We start from the raw sequence: 25,249 nt of genomic DNA, 5'->3' as shown, positions 1-25,249 counted from the left end.
CAACGAACAAAAATTTCCAGACCGGATATAACACAATAAAAATCACTTTTATTAACCCAGTTTATACTGTACATTATCTATTTTTAAATCGATTAAACCTTACATTGTTTCACTTTATCAGCTCCCCAAAATATACAATTAGTAACCACAAACTCACATTACCAGCACCCCAAAATATACAATTAGGATCCGCATTGACAATTTCAAATGAAACACCCTTTTCAGTTATATGTATTAGCACTAGGCCTATTTTGTTATATTATCATCCCTTAATCCTACACAATCATTTTACCTTCCATCTTCTGTTATACACAGATTGAGAGGTACATTAATGTGAATGTTGACATATTGCTAGACGCATAAATGACAATGAGAAGTGGGAGATAAATCACAGTGTAAAGTACGATATCAAGTTCATATGGCAACCAACAAAATAATTGAGGGGAATACATCAACATCAAATAAAAAGGTCCACAGGTTTAAGATAAATGCCTCTTAAAATAATACAACCCAAAAACAGATTCTGAGCAAATTCTCAGAGAATAGGAGGAAAGTGTCTCTTGATGAGAATTTTACAAAGCACTAGACCTGATGTAGTCTTTGATATACCCCATTGGTTAAACATTTTGAAGTTGACAATAAATACCTAAATCACAGTAGTCTTATCAACACTGTACCATGACTGAAAAGCACAGTCTGGTAATATCATGAATACAGAGAAACGTGCAAAAAAAGTGGGACTATAGTAAAATAATTAGAAGATTGGCTTTGTTCAGTCTGAAAGAGTCAGAAATAATTTACAACTATAAACATTGATTGATTGAAATAGTCAAATGCACACAAATTAGTGTCTACATTAGTAATGTACGAACATTGTCAACCAACGGCATGTGAGAACTTTCACAAATATTGTTGTTTAAACGCAGACTCAGCAATATGACCTTGTCATACACAGCATGGTGACTTCCTGCTTAGATAAGCTTTAAAAATATATATATATATTTTTTTAACATTCCAATTTGTCAAAAGTTGAGACATGCCCATACCGGGAAGTGCCAACAGTGCCAGTGTTGGAAAATTATGACTTTCCTTTGTTGAACTTGTTGTTAGTCTGAGAAAAGCACCACAGAGTACCACACCATGACAAAACGGTTATATCAAGGCAATGCCAGTACTATTCACTGAAGCAAACAGACGTTTCCATCTTATGTCAGCTTCCCCTTACAAAATGTAGTCAGTTTTGAATAGTTCACTTTAGTCTATCCTACTGATCACATGGTTCCTATAGAAAAAGGACAAAAATTACCTCCAGTTTTACTAAGCCAAAGCTCAATAGAGTTGTTGAATCATTTCAATCGTTGTAGCTAGCTCTTTCAATCCATACGACTGACAGTTTTTAATTAAAGTGGCAATTCCCCCCATCCGGGATATACTGTTGTCAAATCAAAACACACTTCTGAGAGGCCAGTGCAGAAAAAAAATTGCCGATTTGCAACAATTGAATTCCAGCCATGGACTGCTTCATGCCTTCAAGGTTTCCACTAGATAGCACAGCCGCAAAGTAAAAATAGGCTGTATCATAAAAATGTATGAAAACAAATACGTTTTTTGGTCTTTGTTTAAGGTTCAGTTTAGGCATAAGGTTAGGGTTAAAAAAATCTAATTTTAAGCAGATAAATTGTAGAAATAGGCAGGGTTTATGACTTTGTGGCGGTGGCAACTAGTGACAGCCATCCTTGGGGACAAAGTCCTTCTGGTTTTTGTTTCTCCCTGGTGCTTAATTGCTCAAAGTGTCATTGATTGGCTAAGGATGTCACACACCTGGTTATACAGATATAATTCAGTTCTAAGTTAAAAGGCAAGGATGAAAAACCAGCATAGAATTACAGGCCAAGAGGACAAGAGTAGTACACCCATGGTCTTCTCGCTTATTCTCTCTCTCGTCAGGCAGCATTGAATAAATCAGTCTTTGGAGATTCCACAACAGAATCTATATAACTTAGCTTGTTTAATGCAAATATTAGATTACATCACCAAAATGGTAATATGGCTGAGAGGATATGATCGTTGTCCCATCCACGGGACAGTTGAGCTAATGTAGGCTAATGCGGTTAGCATGAGGTTGTAAGTAACAAAATAATTCCCAGGGCGTAGACATATTTGATATTGGCAGAAAGCTTAAATTCTTGTTAATCTAACTGCACTGTCCAATTTACAATAACTATTACAGTGAAATAATACCATGCTATTGTTTGAGGAGAGTGCACAGTTTTGAACTTGAAAAGTTATTAACAAACAAATTAGGCACATTTGGGCCGTCTTGATAAAACATTTTGAACAGAAATGCAATGGTTCTGTGGATGAGTCTAAATCTTTGCACATGCACTGCTTCTATCTAGTGGCCAAAATCAAAAGTGTACCTGGGCTGGAATAATACATTATGGCCTTTCTCTTGCATTTCAAAGATCGTGCAAAAAAAATATTTATTTTTTATTTTTCTTTGTATCATCTTTTACCAGATCTAATGTGTTATATTCTCCTGCATTCCTTTTACATTTCCACAAACTTCAAAGTGTTTATGTTCAAATGGTATCAAGAATATGCATATTCTTGCTTTAGGGGCAGATCCTGAAGAGGTTGTTTGAGAGACCTTGGGGTGTTTCATAACCAGAACTACTAAAAATACATTCATTGTTGAACAAGAATGCAAAAACAACAAAAGGAATGTACTCAAGACAAATAACAGTTTCATTAACAGTATGCTTAGCACTTGAAATAAAGTATATCAAGTCTCCCTTATTCAACTGACTCTTAGCAAATAACAAGGTTCAGTGTGGCACAGAAAGTAAGACAGGGGTGTGGAAAGCTACACAATGCCACATAAGCTCAAATCAATCTCTCAACACCTAGCTATGACGAAACTTTCAGGTTCTGTTCAAGAACAACAAGAAAATGAAGAACCAACACAATAGTTACCTAAAGAAAGCTTTGCAAAATTAAAAATGGTTTCTAGGTGAATTTGTAAGAACTGCAGATAAGGATACGACCTCTGCAGACTGCACTCAAGGTTTTCAAATATTTAAAATTAAATTGCTGTGAGAAGTTCAGTGTCAACGGTGAGCTTTGTGAAAACAAATAAAGGGTTACCCTCTCTACCTCATCTCCCCCGAAGGTAAGACACCTTTGTGGTCAGGCTAATGCCGCAAATATTTGCTTTACACTTGTGACCAATTGGTATACAGCTGAGCTAAAGCCCTATTAGAATGAATGATGAATGTCTTGACTGTTCTACATGTTGATGGACCTTCGCCAATGATCAGGAGAATAAAACTGTTTAGTCAACGACAACGTGTGTCCATAACCGAAAAATGTAAGACTCAATAAAACATTACAAAAATTATCATAAAGGCAAGTACGCAGAAAAAATAGACTTGCATTGAACCGCTTCCACCCAATGAACATTGAGAGAAATCCTGAGTTTGCTCGTGTTTCAAAACCATATGAAATAATGAAACATTTCAGGTGAGGGAATGGAACAACAAAAGGAATTGACAGTGTAAAAGTGAAGTTCAAACACACCAGAACCGAGTCAAACACTGGTCCGCGTTCAGACCGCACACTAAGGCAAGTTCACAAAGGTATCATCAGAGTGAATCAAGGTGAGGCCGAATGAAACCAGCCTCTCGAATGGACAATTCCCACTGAGAGAAACCCCAGTGACAGATCCTTTCACTGTGCTATGATGACCGTTGACTTCTCCGATTTGTTGTAATGCTGGTGCAAGTCTGCATATCAGGTTCTACATGATCAAAGTTAAAAAGAACAGACCTCTTTGGTCTCTCCCCCTTTGTTCTCCTGGGGAGTGTATCGGTCCGATGCTTTGAGCTCGTGGTCCTGCAGAAGTGGTTTGTTGTGTTGGTCCTGAGCCTGGGCCAGGGCCTGTAACGTGTCTCTCTGAAACTGCTTGGCCTTGTTGTACAGCAGCACACCAACAAAAACCAGGGCCGTGCCGGCGGCGCTGAGCACCGTGATGTGGTTACTGAACACAATGATACTCAGCCAGATAGACATGGCGTGCTTCACTGTGCTGGCAACACTGTGGAGGAAAGGGGAGGGTGTTAGATACTGCTGCAGGTTGCAATAAACATTTTTGAATGTGACTACTGTCTGTCTGTTTGACAGACTGCCTGTCTAAATGTGATGACTGTCAAGGATAATAGTATTTTTCAACCTGAATGTGACTGGAGGGCTTCTCAATAGTTTCAAGAGGTAAAAAAAATAGTTACACAGAGGTAAAACTAAATAAACAGATGGGAATGATGGCTAACTGAATTGAAATGCCTCCCTGCCTGTGTGACTCCTACCTAAAGGTGACGGGAGAGATGCGTCCCATGAGGGCGTAGGCGGTGACACTCTGCAGGTGGAACAGGACCCCATCAAACAGCAGCAGCAGAACGATGTCTTGACTCCAGCTGAACGAACGCTCACTTTTCCCAATCACTGGAAGGTCCTGGAGGCACAAAGGAGCACACCAAACTGAAACAGTCCCAAACCAAATACCAGGTCAAGTTGCTAACTTGGTATTTTCATTGTTTTTAAACCAACTGTTTTACAACAAACAGGTATTAGGCTATAGTCATTATGATGGTAATAGTATTTTATATAATTTGTATCTGCCATCATTAGCTTTAGCTGAACAACACAGTACTACATTCAAAACAAATGGAAACCGGTACACATTAGGCTACACGATATACTCCAGGTCATGAAGCTCAATTATTAAGCCACAGTCTGGGAATTGCTTGCCAACAATAATGGCCTCCTTTCATTACACCAGAGCACTGTGTGCAGGGTGCACTCCAATTACAATGACGCCAGCCTGCTGGACACACATACGTTTCTAATATAGAAGGGATGACATTTATGCACTATTAACAGCATATTAGTTATTTTGCTATTATTATATACTAAGAAATATAGACATTCATTTTCAGTTACTGTAACAAATGCATTACTCTGTTAAACCAGAATGTTCAGAGCACTCATTAACTCTCAATCATAAATGTGAAATACCAAATGGTAATATATTCAACAGTACAGTAATATACGTGACTGACCATGAGGAAGACCCAGGCAGGTATTAGCATAATGACTGCAGCTGCACTGGTGTAGAACTGCAGTTCTGGAGGGCTAAACAGGACACAGGAACAAGTATTCTATTCAGTACAGACACAGGTAAACACTTCATACTATAATCTCCCGTCAACAGTTCAACATTAAATTCCTCAACTCCTCAATTTCTTTACACATCTGTTAACAATACACTGTGTTTATGTTTTTTTTTTGTATTCCTAGGATACAACAGGAATTATTATCCAGTACAGGATATAAAACTGGGCCTAATACATTCATTAGTTTTGTATATTACAAACTAGGAAGTACTAAAAACAACTTACCTGAATTTGTATGTGTCTCCACTTAGTAGCTTCTTTGAAAAAACATTCTGTAAACTGATAGAGGGAATATGAAGAGAACCATGAGAATGTGTGGTGGTGTCACATTGCCCTGAAAAGACAAAGCTTTGAAATGTGAGAAATGTCATAAATACGGGTACTATTGTGTTACTGTGTGTGAGTACCAGTCCATGATGTTGGTGGAGAGAGCCGCAGAGAAGCCCAGCATATTAAAACTGATCTCTGTTGCAGTGCAGAGGGCCAGGCCAGCCATGACAGGAAAAAGGGACAGGTTCACCCACATCCCTACAGTAGTGTGAATGCGCACACACACACACACACACACACACACACACACACACACACACACACACACACACACACACACACACACACACACACACACACACACACACACACATCAGCTATATGCACAAGACCTAGCCCTAAAGTATTGGTAGACACATTTTTTGTTGTTTTGGATCTGCACTCCAGCACCCTGGATTTGAAATGATACGATGGCTATGAAGGTTAAAGTGCAGACTGTCTGATTTAATTTGATGGTATTTTCATCCAGATCAGGTGAACCGTTCAGAAATCACAGCACATTTTGGAAATTTTAGGGGACCAAAGATATTGGGACAAATTCACTTAAACAGATTATTTTGTGCCCAATAGAAATTAATGGTATATATTGTTTTGTGTCATTTTGGAGTCACATTCTATTCTTATTTACAATAAAAGTATCTAAACACTTCTACATTAATGTGGATGCTACCATGATTACGGATAATCCTGAATGAATTGTGAATAAATACGAGTGAGAAAGTTAGATGCACAAATATCTTACCTCCCCTGTTATTGTAATGGTGAGAGGTTAGCATGTCTTGGCTGTATGATGTTTGTGTGTCTACCTTTCTCACTGATTATTCACGATTCATTCAGGATTATGCGTCATCATGGTAACATCCACATTAATGTAGAAGTGTTTAGAAACATATTCTATTCTTATTTACAATAAAAGTTATTCCAAAATGACACAATACAATATTTACCATTAATTTATATTTGGCACAACATAATCTGAAACACAATTTGAAGACACAGCAAATTTGTAGAGTTACAAGCTTGATGTAGTTATTGCCTGCTAAGAATATGGGACCAAATACATTTTACCAAGCATAAGTGAATTTGTCCCAATAGTTTTGGTGCCCCAAAATGGGGGGGAATACAGTGTGCATGTGCTTTACCTGTGTATTCCCCTAGGATCAGCCTAGACATGATGACAGTGAAGATGGGCGCGGAGCTCTTCACCGTCTCAGCAAAGGAGACCGCCACATTCTTCAGGCTCACCAGTCCCAGCACCACACTAGTGAACCTGCAGAACAGGATAGGTTAATAGCATTCAGACCAGAAGACAATCCCAGACCACAACCACTCCAAACCTATGCTACACAGACTATCCCTTATCCAGATTGTCAAACTGTTTACCTGTAATGATAGATGAGCTGAGATTGAGTTGCAGCATCACACTAACCTAAAATGTAACTTTTTCGAGGCCATTTTAAAAAAGCCCACATCAGAGGAAGTTGAAGCACCTATTTTGAGTAATTCCTGTCCTAGAGCGGAAATTCTCATTTCGGTTCCACATCAAAGACTGATGCTGGTAGCAAAGAAATAACAAATAGGGCACTAAACAGACAGCTGTCAGTGTAACTAGCTAGCATGCTAAGCTAACAGTCAGCTAATGAAAGTTATAGTATGTGAGCACCATTTCAGTTAAGACAGGCATACTGTAAAGGAGTCAGCATGCTTCCTAGCCGAAACAGTTCGGTAGCGTTTGTGCATATATTATGACAATGTTTTTGTTCATTTGGATTGTGATTTTGTTTTTTTAATAGGTTGTTCAAGAACACAATATTTTTATGGAGGCAAGCCAAAGTTCGGAGCCAAAGTCTACACCCATTCGTCTGTGAGTGGCCAAAAGTAGGGATTCTTCAATAGTCTTTGTTGTCATTCACTGAGAGATGAGTTGTTTGGATGGACATTTTTTAATTGAAAAATACTGCACCAAATATTAAAATTGATGACAGATTTCTTGAGTCATCGTAGATAAACTCTGACTATTTTGAGGAAGTCTATACTGGCTACGGCACTCAAAATGGACAAACTACTATTGCCTCTTTTTTTCTTGTTTTTCCAAACAAAGGTCTTTTAAGGGAGCATGCAGAACACTTGTTTCTTGTTTGGTTCGGCAAGCCGAACTGATGCATGAAAATAATAATTTCAGGAAAAGACTGCCAGTCTACCTATCAAGAGATGAGTCTCAGCTAAACTGCACCTATACAAGCCGTTTACGATTGTCTGACTCTTGCCGTTTGATAATTCCAGTGAAACAGTGCCAGACATTATATACAGTGCATTCGGAAAGTATTCAGACCGAATGACATTTTCCACATTTTGTTACTTGGTCTTGGGCTGTTTTTCGTCATTGCCAAGCTTTTTGGTCTCTCCAGAGATGTTAGATTGGGTTCAAGTACGGACTCTGGCTGGGCCACTCAAGGACATTCAGAGACTTGTCCCGAAGCCACTCCTGCGTTGTCCTGGCTGTATGCTTGGGGTCATTGACCTGTTGGAAGGTGAACCTTCGTCCCAGTCCGAGGTCCCGAGCCCTCTGGAGCAGGTTTTCATCAAGGATCTCTCTGTACTTTGCTCCGTTCATCTTTCCCTCGATCCTGACTAGTCTTCCAGTCCCTGCCGCTGAAAAACATGCCCACAGCATGATGCTGCCACCAGTATGCTTCACTGTAGGGATGGTGCCAGGTTCCCCCAGATGTGACGCTTAGCATTCAGGCCAAATCTTTGTTTCATCAGACCAGAAAATCTTGTTTCTTATGGTCAGAGTCTTTTAGGTGCCTTTTCACAAACTCCAAGAGGGCTGTCATGTGCCTTTTATTGAGGAGTGGCTTCCGTCTGGGTACTATCTTAAAGGCCTGATTGGTGGAGTGATTACCAGATTGTTGTCCTTCTGGAAGGTTCTCCCATCTCCACAGCAGAACTCTGGAGCTCTGTCAGAGTGACCATCGGATTCTTGTTCACCACCCCAACCAAGGCCTTTCTCCCGCGATTTATCAGTTTGCCGGGTCGGCCAGCTCTAGGAAGAGACTTGGTGGTTCCAAACTTCTTTCATTTAAGAATGATGGAGGCCACTGTGTTCTTGGGGACCTTCAATGCCGCTGAAATGTTTTGGTCCCTTCTCCAGATCTGTGCCTCGACAATCCTGTCTCTGAGCTCTAGGAACAATTCCTTCAAACTCATGGCTTGGTTTTTGATCAGACATGCATTGTCAACTGTAGGACCTTATATAGACAGGTGTGTGACTTTCCAAATCATGTCCAACCAATAGATTTTACCACAGGTGGATGCCAATCAAGTTATAGAAACATCCCAAGGATGATCAATGGAAACAGGATGCACCTGAGCACAATTTCAAGTCTCATAGCAAAGGGTCTGAATACTTACAGTACCAGTCAAAAGTTAGTACACACCTACTTTTTCAAGGGTTTTTCTTTATTTTTTGACATTGTAGAATAATAGTGAAGACATCAAAATTATGAAATAACACATGTAGTATGTAGTAACCAAAGAAACACAGGTGGTAACCAAAGAAATTTTTAAACAAATTTAGATTCTTCAAAGTAGCCACCCTTTGCCTCGACAGCTTTGCACACTATTGGCATTCTCTCAACCAACCACCTGGAATGCATTTCAAATAACAGGTGTGCATTGTTAAAAGTTAATTTGTGGAATTTCTTTCCTTCCTAATGTGTTTCAGCCAATCAGTTGTGTTGTGACAAGGTAGGGGTGGTATACAGAAGATAGCCCTATTTGGTAAAAGACCAAGTCCATATTATGTCAAGAACAGCTCAAATAAGCAAAGTGAAATGACAGTCCATCATTACTTTAAGACAAGAAGGTCAGTCAATACAGAAAATGTAAAATAACTTGGAAAGGTTCTTCCAAGTGCAGTTGCAAAAACCATCAAGCGCTATGATGAAACTGGCTTTCATGAGGGTCGCCACAGGAAATTAAGACCCAGAGTTAACTCTCATTAACTTATCCACTGCAGCAGAGTTAACAGCCTCAGAAATTGCAGCCCAAATAAATGCTTCACAGAGTTCAAGTAACAGACATCTCAACATCAACTGTTCAGAGGAAACTGTTCAAAAGAAACCACTACTAAAGGACACCAATGATAAGAAGAGACTTGCTCGGGCCAAGAAACACGAGCAATGGATATTAGACTGGTGGAAATCTGTCCTTTGGTCTGATGAGTCCAAATTTTAGATTTTTGGTTCCAACCACCATGTCTTTGTGAGACGCAGAGTTGGTGAACGGATGATCTCTGCATATGTAGTTCCCACCATAAAGCAATAAGGAGGTACAATGGTGTGTGGGTTCTTTGCTCATGACACTGTCAGCAATTTTATTTGTAACTTTTATTTAACTAGGCAAGTCCGTTATGAGCAAATTCTTATATACAACGACGATCTACCGGGGAACAGTGGGTTAACGGCTTTGTTCTGGGGCAGAACGACTAACTTTTACCTTGTCAGCTTGGGGATTCGTGTCAGCAACCCTTTGGTTACTGACCCAATGCTCAAACCACTAGGTTACCTGCCTAGATACATTTAGAATTTAAGGCACACTTAACCAGCATGGCTACAACAGCATTCTGCAGCGATACGCCATCCCAACGGGTTTGCACTTAGTGGGACTATAATTTGTTTTTCACCAGGACAATGGCCCAACACACCAACAGGCAGTGTAAGGGTTCTTTGACCAAGAAGGAGAGTGATGGAGAGCCTGCATCAGATGACCTAGCCTCCACAATCACCCGACCTCAAACCAATTGAGATGGTTTGGGATGAGTTGGACCGCAGAGTAAAGGAAAAGCAGCCAACAAATGCTCAGCATATGTGGGAACTCCTTCAAGACTGTTGGAAAAGCATTCCAGGTGAAGCTGGTTGAGAGAACACCAAGAGTGTGCAAAGATGTCATAAAGGAAACAGGGGGCTACTTTGAAGAATCTAAAATATATTTTGAATTGTTTAACACTTTTTTGGTTACTACATGATTCCATTTGTGTTATTTCATAGTTGATATCTTCCTTATTATTCTACAATGTCTAAAATAGTAGAAGTAAAGAAAAACTGTGAATGAGGAGATGTGTCCAAACGTTTGACTGGTACCATATTAATTATACACACACAAACATTTTGAGAATGACACAAATATTAATTTGCTGCTTCAATGTCTTTAGATATTTTTGTCAGATGTTACTAAGGAATACTGAACTATATTTACAAGCATTTCATAAGTGTCAAAGGCTTTTATTGACAATTACATGAAGTTGATGCAAAGAGTCAATATTTGCAGTGTTGACCGTTCTTTTTCAAGACCTCTGCAATCCGCCCTGGCATGCTGTCAATTAACTTCTGGGCCACATCCTGACTGATGGCAGCCCATTCTTGCATAATCAATGCTTGGAGTTTGTCAGAATTTGTGGGTTTTTGTTTGTCCATCCGCCTCTTGAGGATTGACCACAAGTTCTCAATGGGATTAAGGCCTGGTTTCCTGGCCATGGACCCAAAATATCCATGTTTTGTTCCCTTTTACTTTTACCTTATGGCAATGTGCTCCATCATGCTGGAAAAGGCATTGTTCGTCACTAAACTGTTCCTGGATGGTTGGGAGAAGTTGCTCTCGGAGGATGCGTTGGTACCATTTTTAATTCATGGCTGTGTTCTTCGGCAAAATAGTGAGTGAGCTCACTCCCTTGCAACGCCGCACATGAATGGTCTCAGGATGCTTTACGGTTGGCATGACACAGGACTGATGGTAGCGCTCACCTTGTCTTCTCCGGACAAGCATTTTCCGGATGCCCCAAACAATTGGAAAGGGGATTCATTAGAGAAAATAACTTTACCCCAGTCCTCAGCAGTCCAATCCCTGCAGAATATCAGTCTGTCCCTGATGTTTTTCCTGGAGAAAAGTGGCTTCTTTGCTGCCCTTCTTGCCAACAGGCCATCCTCTAAAAGTCTTCGCCTCACTGTGCGTGCAGATGCACTCACACCTGCCTGCTGCCATTCCTGAGCAAGCTCTGTACTGGTGGTGCCCCGATTCCGCAGCTGAATCAACTTTAGGAGACAGTCCTGGTGCTTGCTGGACTTTCTTGGGCGCCCTGAAGCCTTCTTCACAACAATTGAACCCCTCTCCTTGAAGTTCTTGATGATCCGATAAATAGTTGATTTAGGTGTAATCTTACTGGCAGCAATATCCTAGCCTGTGAAGCCCTTTTTGTGCAAAGCAATGATGACGGCACATGTTTCCTTGCAGGTAACCATGGTTGACAGAGGAAGAACAATGATTCCAAGCACCACCCTCCTTTTGAAGCTTCCAGTCTGATATTCGAACTCAAACAGCATGACAGAGTGATCTCCAGCCTTGTCCTCGTCAACACTCACACCTGTATTAACGAGAGAATCACTGACATGTCAGCGGGTCCTTTTGTGGCAGGGCTGAAATGCAGTGGGAATGTTTTGGGGGATTCAGTTCATTTGCATGGCAAATAGGGACTTTGCAATTAATTGCAATTCATCTGATCACTCTTCATAACATTCTGGAGTTAATGCAAATTGCCATCATACAAACTGAGGCAGCAGACTTTGTGAAAATTTATGTGTCATTCTCAAAACTTTTGGCCACGACTGTATATACATGTTTTTTTTTCAGTTCCTCATGCAGCTATGGAACCCTGCCTGGTGGTCTAGGTGCTACCTTGTCCCAGACCTGCTGGCTCAACCTCGGAGTTGCTTGACTATGAAAACTGACATTTACTCCTGAGGTGTTGAACGATTGTCTCTTTAACCACTGTGGTTATTATTTGAGCCTGCTAGTCATCTATGAATATTTGAACTTCTTGAGGAATGATCTGGCTTTAAATGGCCATGTACTCTTATAATCTCCACCTGGCACAGCCAGAAGAGATCTGGCCTCCCTTCGGAGCCTGGTTCCTCTCTAGGTTTCTTCCAAGATTCCTGCCTTTCTAGGGAGATTTTCCTAGCCACTATGCTTTTGCATTTGCATTGCTTACTGTTTTAGGCTGGGTATCTGTATATTACTTTGTGACAACTGCTGGTAACAGAGTGATGCTGAGACTCAGTACTTTAGAATGTATGTCAAACAAAAGTTTGTTACAGTCATTCTGTTTTGATTTTCATGATTGATTGACAACATAAACATTGACAAATTAACATTAGCCATGATGGAAATAAAGACTAGTCATGTAAGTATTAGTCATCCAACTTAACAAAAGGAAACAAACCAGCTAAATAACTTCAACTATGCAGCTGAAAGTAGAGTGATAACAGCGCAGACCCACCTCATGAGCCCCACAAACAGCATGATCATGAGGAAGTTGGGGGGGTACTCAGTCCTGGACTTGTGCTGGTATAGGCAGCAAGGCACATACATCTTCAGAAAGCCTATGATGGTGGTGGAGACCATTTGAACAGCGCCTACAAATAAATTCAAACCAATAAACCATTGGACAACAACATGTACGATTTGAGCCCTCTACCCCTGAGGCCCTTAGTACCCTGAATAAAATCAACCAATTGATGAGTCAAACCATCTATTGATTGGAGTATTGAACATCTGAAATTGAGTGTGTGTCTGTGTGTGCACATGTTCCTTACCCAGCATGCTGGGCTCCCCCTCCAGCAGAGACAGGATGTACTTGTTGAGGAACAGTGTGCAGAAGCTGAAGAAGTACCACAGACCCAGGTAGACCAGCGACTTAGAGTTCCACACCCCCGAGTCTGCCTCGATCACAGTAGTCTCTGTGATGGTGATCTTCAGCACGTGTTCCCCCGGCATGCTCTCGCTGCGTGCCAGCACCACACGCTCCTGCCTGCTCCGGAACGGCGAGAGAAACCACCACAGGGAATGTCTTCCAGCCCGACTGTTGGACGCCATGACACCCGGTGCCCGAGGAACTACCAACCGGGAACCAGCGGGCACAAACACTGAGAGGGGCAGGGGACTGATGGAGAGGGCCGGTCAGTCCATTGTCAGTCGATGTGTTGGTCCATTGGCGTGTTCAGCATGCCTGTAGAACTGGTGGTCTATGTAACACAGCTAAAACACAAGGAATGATTGTAGTTGACAATCTTCTATAGCACAGGGCTTCTCAAACTTTTTGGGTCCGGGACCCCTTTTGTGAAAGCAAATTCATCAGGGACCCCCTCATAATCAGAACATAACTAGAGTGGGATAAAAACAGCATATAAGGAGTTTTACTATGTCTTCTGCAGTGCATGGCTGGACAAACCAAGTTTCAGGCCGTGGGAAATAAACATTTTAAAGATCCGCCTCTTGGTATCAGAGAACATTTTGCAGTTTCAAAGCACATTTCCTGTAATTCTACACATTTTGAACTTTAAAAAAGGTCAAATGCAGCTGTTTTCACTTCAATATCAAATAATTTCTGGGTAACATTTAAGTGCCTTACTGTGATTGTTTTCAATTGAAATGGTAAAATGAAACAAATGGATTTTTAGCAAAGGGCAATTTCTTAAGCATTAATTTAGCTAGGATTGGTCTGGAAGGGAAAACTGAAAATGTGCTGTTATTGGCAGAGGTATGGAATAGGGATACACATTTTGGTAAATGTAGCTGCCGACACTCATTACCTGGTTAACAAACAGTTACATTTGTTCCAAATAGTGAAGTGATGTGACCACCTGAAAATATTATACGCACAAACATTTTATGGACATTTTTCATTATAGAGCTATTTTGCATATCCCATCATACCATGAGACTTTCATGTCTTCATCACTGGAAAAGATTAACGTTGTGCCTGCCATAGGTTGAGACGCAACATGCTCTTAAATACAGAGTGGGTGTTGTTGTAAAAAGAGCCCACAAAAGGGACCATGCACCCTTGGGTGTGGGTGAAGGAGTACAGATAACCACAAAGTCCCACATTCCAGGCTCGATTTACAGTTCTGTTCGTGACGGCATTTGCCTTTACAAGCCATCATGAGAACAAACAAACTGCTCTTCCTTTCGCATTTTACGACTGAGTGGCCCTGATTGTGCAAAGCTGTCATCTTTGAAGAATCTAAAATATATTTTGATTTGTTTAACACTTTTTTGGTTACAACATGATTCCATATGTGTTATTACATAGTTTTGATGTCCACTATTATTCTACAATGTAGAAAATAATAAAAATAAAGAAAACACACACACACATAAACACACATTCACATATATATATATATAAACACACACACGTGTATATATAAACACACACACATATATATAAACACACACATATATAAATATAAACACACACGTATATATATAAACACACACACACGTATGTGTGTGTGTTTATATACACACACACACACACACACACACACACACACACACACACACACACACACACACACACAGTGGGGCAAAAAATTATTTAGTCAGCCACCAATTGTGCAAGTTCTCCCACTTAAAAAGATGAGAGGCCTGTAATTTTCATCATAGGTACACTTCAACTATGACAGACAAAATGAGGGAAAAAAATCCAGAAAATCACATTGTAGGATTTTTAATGAATTTAGTTGCAAATTCTGGTGAAAAATAAGTATCTGGCTCTCACAGACCTGTAACTTCTTCTTTAAGAGGCTCCTCTGTCCTCCACTCGTTACCTCTATTAATGACACCTGTTTGAACTTGTTATCAGTATAAAAGACACCGGTCCACAACCTCAAACAGTCACACTCCAAACTCCACTATGGCCAAGACCAAAGAGCTGTCAAAGGACACCAGAAACAAAATTGTAGGCCTGCATCAGGCTGGGAAGACTGAATCTGCAATAGGTAAGCAGCTTGGTTTGAAGAAATCAACTGTGGGAGCAATTATTAGGAAATGGAAGACATACCAGACCACTGAATCTCCCTCGATCTGGGGCTCCAAGCAAGATCTCACCCCGTGGGGTCCAAATGATCACAGGAACGGTGAGCAAAAATCCCAGAACCACACGGGGGGGCCTAGTGAATGACCTGCAGAGAGCTGGGACCAAAGTAACAAAGCCTACCATCAATAACACACTACGCCGCCAGGGACTCAAATCCTGCAGTGCCAGACGTGTCCCCCTGCTTAAGCCAGTACATGTCCAGGCCCGTCTGAAGTTTGCTAGAGAGCATTTGGATGATCCAGAAGAAGATTGGGAGAATGTCATATGGTCAGATGAAACCAAAATAGAACTTTTTGGTAAAAACTCAACTCGTCGTGTTTGGAGGACAAAGAATGCTGAGTTGCATCCAAAGAACACCATACCTACTGTGAAGCATGGGGGTGGAAACATCATGCTTTGGGGCTGTTTTTCTGCAAAGGGACCAGGACGACTGATCCGTGTAAAGGAAAGAATGAATGGGGCCATGTATCGTGAGATTTTGAGTGAAAATCTCCTTCCATCAGCAAGGGCATTGAAGATGAAACGTGGCTGGGTCTTTGAGCATGACAATGATCCCAAACACACCGCCCTGGCAACGAAGGAGTGGCTTCGTAAGAAGCATTTCAAGGTCCTGGAGTGGCCTAGCCAGTCTCCAGATCTCAACCCCATAGAGAATTTTTGGAGGGAGTTGAAAGTCCGTGTTGCCCAGCAACAGCCCCAAAACATCACTGCTCTAGAGGACATCTGCATGGAGGAATGGGCCAAAATACCAACAACAGTGTGTGAGAACCTTGTGAAGACTTACAGAAAACGTTTGACCTCTGTCATTGCCAACAAAGGGTATATAAAAGTATTGAGAAACTTTTGTTATTGACCAAATACTTATTTTTCCACCATAATTTGCTAATAAATTCATAAAAAAATCCTAAAATGTGATTTTGTGTACCTATGATAAATTACAGGCCTCTCATCTTTTTAAGTGGGAGAACTTGCACAATTGGTGGCTGACAAAATACGTTTTTGCCCCACTGTATACACATACATATATGTATATGTATATATACATACACATATGTATATACACATATACACACACACACACACACACACATATATATTCAGTCAATAAAAAACAAGGGCCATTTAAGATTAATTTATTGAAACTGTAATATATATATATATATATATATATATATATTACACTACCGTTCAAACGTTTGGGGACGCTTACAAATTTCCTTGTTTTTGAAAGAACCTTCTAGGCAGAGTTCCAAAGAAAAAGCCATATCTCAGACTGGCCAATAAAAATAAAATATTAAGATGGGCAAAAGAACACAGACACTGGACAGAGGAACTCTTCCTAGAAGGCCAGCATCCCAGAGTCGCCTCTTCACTGTTAACGTTGAGACTGGTGTTTGCGGGTACAATTTAATGGAGCTGCCAGTTGAGGACTTGTGAGGCCTCCGTTTCGCAAACTAGACACTCTAATGTACTTGTCCTCTTGCTCAGTTGTGCACCGGGGCCTCCCACTCTGTCTATTCTGGTTCGAGACAGTTTGCGCTGTTCTGTGAAGGGAGTAGTACACAGCATTGTACGAGATATTCCGTTTCTTGGCAATTTCTCGCATGGAATAACCTTAATTTCTCAGAAATAGAATAGACTGACGAGTTTCAGAAGAAAGTTCTTTGTTTCTGGCAATTTTGAGCCTGTTATCAAACCAACAAATGCTGATGCTCCAGATACTCAACTAGTCTACAGATTGCCAGTGTTATTGCTTCTTTAATCAGAGCAACAGTCTTTAGCTGTGCTAACATAATTGCAAAAGGGTTTTCTAATAATCAATTAGCCTTTTAAAATTAGAAACTTGGATTAGCTAACAACTTGCCATTAGAACACAGGAGCGATGGTTGCTGATAATGGGCCTCTGTACACCTAATGTAGACTTTTTTTTTTAAATCTGTAGTTTTTATGGCTACAATAGTCATTTACAATATTAACAATGTCTACACTGTATTTCTGATCAATTTGATGTTATTTTAATGTACAAAAATTGAGCTTTTCTTTCAAAAACAAGGACATTTCTAAGTGACCACAAACTTTTGAACGGTAGTGTAAATACGCTCAGTCTTTATCAAACTACTGTTTTTGCATAATTTCAGTGTGGAACCTGTTAATAATGCCGATTCCAATTCTAAATGCCACTTACAGTTCGCAAAGTAGGGTCGTTACTGACGTTAGTTACCACAGCCACAAAGTCATAAACCCTCCTGTTTCTACAAATTTGATTTGAAAAATTCTGATTTTAAACCTAGCCCCTAACCTTAACCACACTATTAACACACTATTGCCTTTCCTTAAATTAATACATTAATAAAATGTTTTTTTTCCTATGCATTTTTACGATTTAGACAATTTTACTTTGTGGCTGTGGTAAGAAGTGACAACCACAAAATGATGCAATTATTCGAAAACTGCAGCTGATTGTTGGAACACATTTTCCCTACTGTCAACCAGTCCATTTAGAATTTTTGATTAAACTGTCATCATTTGGCAAGGAATGTGGCTTGTGTATCATATCAGTTAGATATGTTTTATAGGCATTTATTTCAGTGGCACGTGGGTGTAGAGGGAGCAGTAGGAACGCAATTAAGTGCGTGAGACACAGAGGGGAAAGGGTGAACTGTGTGATGCTTGGCTTTGCTTATTTTTTTATTGTGTCCCAGAAGACAGACAAGAGATAGGCCGTTACCTGTGCCAATTAGCTATCTAGAACACCTGTGTGTAAGTTAACTAGGGAGGAAGTGAAGCTCGTCAACTGGAGGCACAGTTTATGGACCTGTGCAAAACTACTACAGTAAGTGTATATTTTTTTAATTGTGTAAACAACAATTCCGACACTGTGATTTAACGCATAGAATATTTATATATTCCTTAAATCCATTATTTTACTTTTAGGTTGTGTGTATTGCTAGCTATTACTGCAATGTTGGAGCTAGAAACACAAGCATTTCGCTACACCCGCAATAACATCTGCTTGTGACAAATAAAATAAAAATTATAAACTTATGATGATATGCACATATGCTGATATGCCCATTTCATGCCGGCGCAAAATAATCTTTCCAATTTAAAAATATACACTTACTGCAGCAGTTTTTCACAGATCCATACACTATGTGCCTCCAGTTGACGAATGACACTTTCTCCCCACATCCAAAATAACTGGGAACCCTGAAAAATAAAGGTGAAATCATGATGTCATTGATCTTCAGGTTGGAAAGTCAGAGCTCTAGAAAGAGTCATGCATTTCAGAGTTGGAATTCCAAGTTGGATGACTGTTCAAATCGTTTTTTCATAGTTTTTTCCCCGAGTTCCCAGTTGTTTTGAACACATTGAAGTCAGAGATTTCCGAGTTCCATTTGTTCTGAACACGGCATAACACACAAGTGTTGGGAGCACAATAGATATCTAATTAGCACAGACCTACATCTTCAGTCTGTCTTCCGTAAACAAGTGCTGTAAAGTGGCGATACGGCCAAGTGGGAACACCAACCCTACCTAACAAGATGTGAAGTAATTTACTTTTTGTTTCGGGAAAATTATTTCTCGCTGATATGAAAGATTTGTTCTAGGGATGCACGATATAACGGTAAGCATATTGGAATCGGCTGATATTTGCTAAAAAATGCCAACGTCGGCATTGGCCCGATGTCTAGTTTAACAACGATGTGCAAAACTGATGTCAAAGTTGACATGCATACCTATATGACGTAGATAAATGATGTAATGACGCCATGAAAAATACAGGACTACTCAGTACAAAAGCAGAAAAATACTAAGCATACACTTCCAACAACTCAACAAGTTCAAGTCGAGCAGTCATTTGAAAGAGTAAGAAAATTTCAGGGAGAGAACTCAAAGGCGAAATCCAACGCCAAGATAATGGAATTCATTGCCCTTGACAATCAACCGTTCTCTGTCGTGGATGATGTTGGCTTTCGCCGACTGGTCGAGCACCTCGAGCCCTGGTACACCCTACCAAGTAGGCACTATTTTTCAGATGTTGCCCTACTGGAGTAACACAGTATTGTTGAAACGCACATCCAGTAACTGCTATTAGCTTCACAACTGACATTTGGACCAGCGATGTCAGCCCCATGATCATGCGAAGTCTGACAGCACAGTGGGTCGCTGAGGATTTCGTACTGAGGAAAGCCGTATTACATGCTCAAGAATGTGCTAGTTCTCATACCGCTGCTGCCATTTCAATGGCATTTGAGGACATGTTTGAAACTTGAAAACATGAACACACTCCCAGCTCCATTCAAACAACTGACTCGAGAAAAAAGCTCATCAACTGTGTCTGCAGCAGACGTGATACCCTCTGTCATGGCATTGAAACGCCTGCTCAAAACTGCCGACACAGACCATGGGGTTAAAACTTGCAAATGTATTCTACAAGGGGCTGTGAATAAGCGATTTGGTGGCATTCTCTCTGAGCCTCTTCACAGTGTCGCCACCATACTCGATGCTAGGTACAAGAACCGCTACTTCGATACAGCCAAGAAACAGGGTTTATGTGAAATGTTACAGACGTAGCTGGACAAGATGGAAACGGCCAGTGACAGTGCGTTCCGAGGAAGAAAGGCCACGGACAGACAGAGTTGATTTATTTATTTAATGACGTAAGTCAGTTAAGAACAAATTATTATTTACAATGACAGCCTACCCCTGCCAAACCCAGACGACACTAGGCCAATTGTGATGAAATCCCGGTTGAGACTGAACAAATGAACAACGAAACGGCACAGGAAGTAAGTGAATGAAATTGGTTTTGACTATGTTTTACTGGTAATGGAGACATACATCAATGCCAACAAAATAACTTTTTGGTCAGTGTGTGTGTTTTCAACCATTTAACTGTACTAGAATGCTTAAGGCCGCTAAAATGTTAAATATTGGTTATCGGTATCGGGTTTTTTTTGGCAAGGAAAATATCGGTATCGGCCAAAAATGTCATATCGGAGCATCCCTAATAAGTTCCTTAGGTTCCCAAAAGAGTAGCACAAGCGATGCGTGTAAACGTTTTGAGCAAGCGTCAGGGATCTTAACAAAACTCACCTGGTCTGAAGACACTAACTACTTTAGCACCTGTTGACAATTGTGTCTATGAATGGCGTAGTTTACAGAGCCAATTGTGGGCGAATGTAATGACTTGAAAACCCTACATGTGTAGAATTGGTTTTGAGAACCCAGGGTTACATAAATTGTAGAGTAATAATATTACATTGTATTGCACTCTAAACGTATTTCACAGATCCCTTGACCAACATCTTTTAATGTGTTGTTGGTACTAATATTCATTTAAAAAAATGAAATGTAAACAACAAAAAAGAAATGTATTTTTTTCAGGACCCTGCTTTCAAAGATAATGCGTCAAAATCCAAATAACTTCACAGATCATCATTGTAAAGGGTTTAAACACTTTCCCATGCTTGTTCAATGAAACATAAACAATTAATGAACATGCACCTGTGGAACGGTCGTTAAGACACTAACAGCTTACAGACGGGTCCCTGCTCATCTGCGTGAACGTGCCTTAGGCATGCTGCACGGAGACATGAGGACTGCAGATGTGGCCAGGGCAAAACATTTAAATGTCCCTCCTGTGAGACGCCTAAGACAGCGCTACAGGGAGACAGGACAGACACCTGATCGTCCTCACAGTGGAAGACCACATGTAACAACACCTGCACAGGATCAGTACATCCGAACATCACACCTGCGGGACAGGATAGCAACAACTGCCCGAATTATACCAGGAACGAACAATCCCTCCATCAGTGCTCAGACTAGAGGTCGACCGATTAAATCGGGATGGCCGATTAATTAGGGCCGATTTCAAGTTTTCATAAAATACAGATTTCCGATTGTTTGGACACCGATTTCACAGGTATTTTTTTTTTTACACCTTTATTTAATCTGTATTTAACTTGGCAAGTCAGTTAAGAACACATTCTTATTTTCAATGACAGCCTAGGAACAGTGGGCTAACTGCCTGTTCAGGGGCAGAATGACAGATTTTCACCTTGTCAGCTCGGGGGATTCGATCTTGCAAAATGAGTTAACTAGTCCAACGCTCTAACCACCTGCCTCTCATTGCACTTCACAAGGAGACTGCCTGTTACGCGAATGCAGTAAGCCAAGGTAAGTTGCTAGCTAGCATTAAAGTTATCTTATAAAAAACAATCAATCAAGGATAATCACTAGTTAACTACACATGGTTGATGATATTACTAGTTTATCTACCGTGTCCCTGTGTTGCATATAATCAATGTGGTGCGTATCGTTGCTCCAATGTGTACCTAACCATGAAACATCAATGCCTTTCTTAAAATCAATACACAGAAGTATATATTTTTAAACCTGCATATTTAGCTAAAAGAAATCCAGGTTAGCAGGCAATATTAACCAGGTGAAATTGTGTCACTTCTCTTGCGTTCATTGAACGCAGAGTCAGTGTATATGCAACAGTTTGGGCCACCTAATTTGCCAGGATTTTACGTAATTATGACATGACATTGAAGGTGGTGCAATGTAACAGGAATATTTAGACTAATGGATGCCACCCCTTAGATAAAATACGGAACGGTTCTGTAATTCACTTAAAGAATAAACATCTTGTTTTCGAGATGATAGTTTCCGGATTCGACCATATTAATGACCTAAGGCTCATATTTCTGTGTGTTATTATGTTATAACTAAGGTTTGATAGAGCAGTCTGACTGATAGAGCAGCTCTTCGTTGTGCGTCAAGCATTGCGCTGTTTATGACTTCAAGCCTATCAACTCCCGAGATTAGGCTGGTGTAACCGATGTGAAATGGCTAGCTAGTTAGCGGGTGTGCGCTAATAGCGTTTCAAACATCACTCGCTCTGAGACTAGGAGTGGTTGTTCCCCTTGCTCTGCAAGGGCCGCGGCTTTTGTGGAGCGATGGGTAACGCTGCTTCAAGGGTGGCTGTTGTTGTTGTGTTCCTGGTTCGAGCCCAGGGAGGAGGAGCGAGGAGAGGGACGGAAGCTATACTGTTACACTGGCAATACTAAGGTGCCTATAAGAACATCCAATAGTTAAAGATATATGAAACACAAATGGTATAAAGAGAAATAGTCCTATAATAACTACAACCTAAAACGTCTTACCTGGGAATATTGAAGACTCATGTTAAAAGGAACCACCAGCTTTCAAATGTTCTCATGTTCTGAGCAAGGAACTTAAACAACGTTAGCTTTCTTACATGGCACATATTGCACTTTTATTTTCTTCTCTATCACTTTGTTTTTGCATTATTTAAACCAAATTGAACATTTTTCATTATTTATTTGAGGCTAAATTGATTTTATTAAGGTATTATATTAAGTTAAAATAAGTGTTCATTCAGTTTTGTTGTAATTGTTATTATTACAAATAAAAAAAATTTTTTTTTTTAAAAGAGTCTGATTTAAATCGGCCTTTTTTGGTCCTCCAATAAATTGGTATCGGCGCTGAAAAATCATAATCGGCCGACCTCTAGCTCAGACTGTCCACAATAGGCTGAGAGAGGCTGGACTGAGGGCTTATAGGCCTGTTGTAAATGCAGGTCCTCACCAGACATCACCGGCAACAATGTCGCCTATGGGCACAAACCCACCATCGCTGGACCAGACAAGTGTGGCAAAAAAGTGCTCTTCACTGATGAGTCTCGGTTTTGTCTCACCAGGGGTGATGGTCGGATTCGCGTTTATCGTCGAAGGAATGAGCGTAAACACCGAGCCCTGTATCTCTGGAGTGGGATCGATTTGGAGGTGGAAGGTTCGTCATGGTCTGGGGCGGTGTGTCACAGCATCATCGGACTGAGCTTGTTGTCATTGCAGGCAATCTCAACACTGTACATTACAGGGAAGACATCCTCCTCCCTCATGTGGTACCCTTCCTGCAGGCTCATCCTGACATGACCCTCCAGCATGACAATGTCACCAGCCATACTGCTCATTCTGTACGTGATTTCCTGCAAGACAGGAATGTCAGTGTTCTGCCATGGCCAGCGAAGAGCCCGGATCTCAATCCCATTGAGCACGTATGGGACCTGTTGGATCGGAGGGTGAGGGCGTGGGCCATTCCCCCCAGAAATGTCTGGGAACTTGCAGGTGCCTTGGTGGAAGAGTGGGGTAACATCTCACAGCAAGAACTGGCAAATCTGGTACAGTCCATGAGGATGAGATGCACTGCAGTACTTAATGCAGCTGGTGGTCACACCAGATACTGACTGGTATTTTGATTTTGGCCCACCCTTTGTTCAGGGACACATTATTCAATTTCTGTTAGTCACATGTCTGTGGAACTTGTTCAGTTTATCTCAGTTGTTGAATCTTGCTATGATAATACAAATATTTACATGTTAAGTTTGTTTATATATTGTTTTATCTGGAAGCAGACCCCATGCAGTACCTCCGTGGACCCACAACTGTGGGAAGTAAGGGTGCTGCAGCACCCACTGAAAAATGAGAATAAATAAATAAAATAAGCATAATTTAAGTAGTGCACCGGGCCTTTAATAGTCCTGTTTACGCAAACGACATAGCAGTCTGCAACGCCAGCGCGGGTAAAAAGATTTGTCCAGGCCTCCCACCAGTTGACAAAACTTTCTCAGCACCTCCCACCACAACATCCGCAGCACCCCCAAAACTACTTCCTGCAGCTATGCAGGGACCCCACTTTGAGAACCCCCGTTCTGAGTCATCAAAGTTACTCAACCCATGTCTGGAAAATAGTATTCATTATTGAGTTGCTTGTAGTTAAACAATGATACACTCGACATTACAGGCAATTACTGCCGGGCACACGTTTCTGACAGTGCACGAATGTAATAAGCCAGATCCACATAGCGATTAAAATGCAGGAGTGGTGCAAAGGTCGGTGTAGTTAAAGTAGCCTGTATCTTCATTTATATAGGAACCACAAATAAATACGTATAAGCCTGTTTACATTGGCAGGTTACGTATGAATACATAAAGCAGAAATATTATAAATATTCCTAATACTGCCTCTGGCATCCTCGTTCACCACGTTTTCGCTCATTTTACACAAGACCAAACGCTAGCTAAAACGGCATAGTTGGCTGGCAAGTATGTGACATTAGCTAACTAGTTTACTATTTGACAAACTAGCTAGCTACCGTAACATTAACTGACAAGCAAAATTCACCAACTGATTAGCTTTAGTAGCTAGCTAAAAGTGAATGTGCTTGTGTCTCAAATAGCCTACTCGTGAAAATTCTCATTTATTGAATGAATGAACGCGCTGTTCATTAGTAAAAATATATATTTATATTTAAAAGGCTATTAAACTCAGCTTGTAGATGCAGTAAATGTTGGAATTATCTTACCAAGTGGTGCCACCTAGTTAACGTTAGTTATGCAATTCCAATTTCTGGTATACGAGTTCCAAACAGTCGCTAGCATAAGGATACCACGGTTTGTTAGTTACCACAGCCACAAAGTAAAATTGCTATTGTAAAAATGTATAAAAACAAAAATAAACTTTTTGGTCCTAATTTAAGGTTATGGTTGGGCTTTGGGTTAGCAGTGTGGTTAGGTTACAAAACTGATTTGAAGACGATATTTATTTTTAAATAGGCGGGGTCTGTGCATTTGTGGCTGTAGTTACAAATGATGACCGGACCGCTTGGTGGACTTTCAATTACTTTCACGGAGTTTAGCGATGGCTCGAGCCC

The 25,249-nt window shown here is 40.6% G+C and overlaps 1 protein-coding gene across 2 annotated transcripts; it reads right to left on the bottom strand.

Annotated features, from left to right (window-relative positions):
* Positions 1–28: 28 nt before the first annotated feature.
* On the bottom strand, positions 29–25,124 carry LOC135504320 (solute carrier family 35 member E2A-like). 2 transcript variants are annotated; one of them, XM_064922761.1, is made up of 10 exons: positions 24,902–25,124; positions 18,626–18,711; positions 13,214–13,655; positions 12,898–13,033; positions 6,704–6,831; positions 5,639–5,759; positions 5,457–5,510; positions 5,118–5,190; positions 4,365–4,510; positions 29–4,096 (listed from the first exon to the last, which is right to left on the bottom strand). In XM_064922761.1, the coding sequence occupies exons 3-10, from the start codon at positions 13,491–13,493 to the stop codon at positions 3,814–3,816; spliced, it is 1,221 nt and encodes a 406-aa protein (XP_064778833.1). In that variant the 5' UTR covers positions 13,494–13,655; positions 18,626–18,711; positions 24,902–25,124; the 3' UTR covers positions 29–3,813. The 2 variants fall into 2 exon arrangements, with proteins under 2 accessions (XP_064778833.1, XP_064778832.1); XM_064922760.1 differs by lacking the exon at positions 18,626–18,711.
* Between the last annotated feature and the right edge of the window lie 125 nt (positions 25,125–25,249).

Source organism: Oncorhynchus masou, chromosome 18 (assembly GCF_036934945.1).
Source record: "Oncorhynchus masou masou isolate Uvic2021 chromosome 18, UVic_Omas_1.1, whole genome shotgun sequence".
In the NCBI taxonomy this organism is placed as follows: Eukaryota; Metazoa; Chordata; class Actinopteri; order Salmoniformes; family Salmonidae; genus Oncorhynchus; species Oncorhynchus masou.
This window is presented reverse-complemented; position numbering and strand designations above follow the sequence as displayed.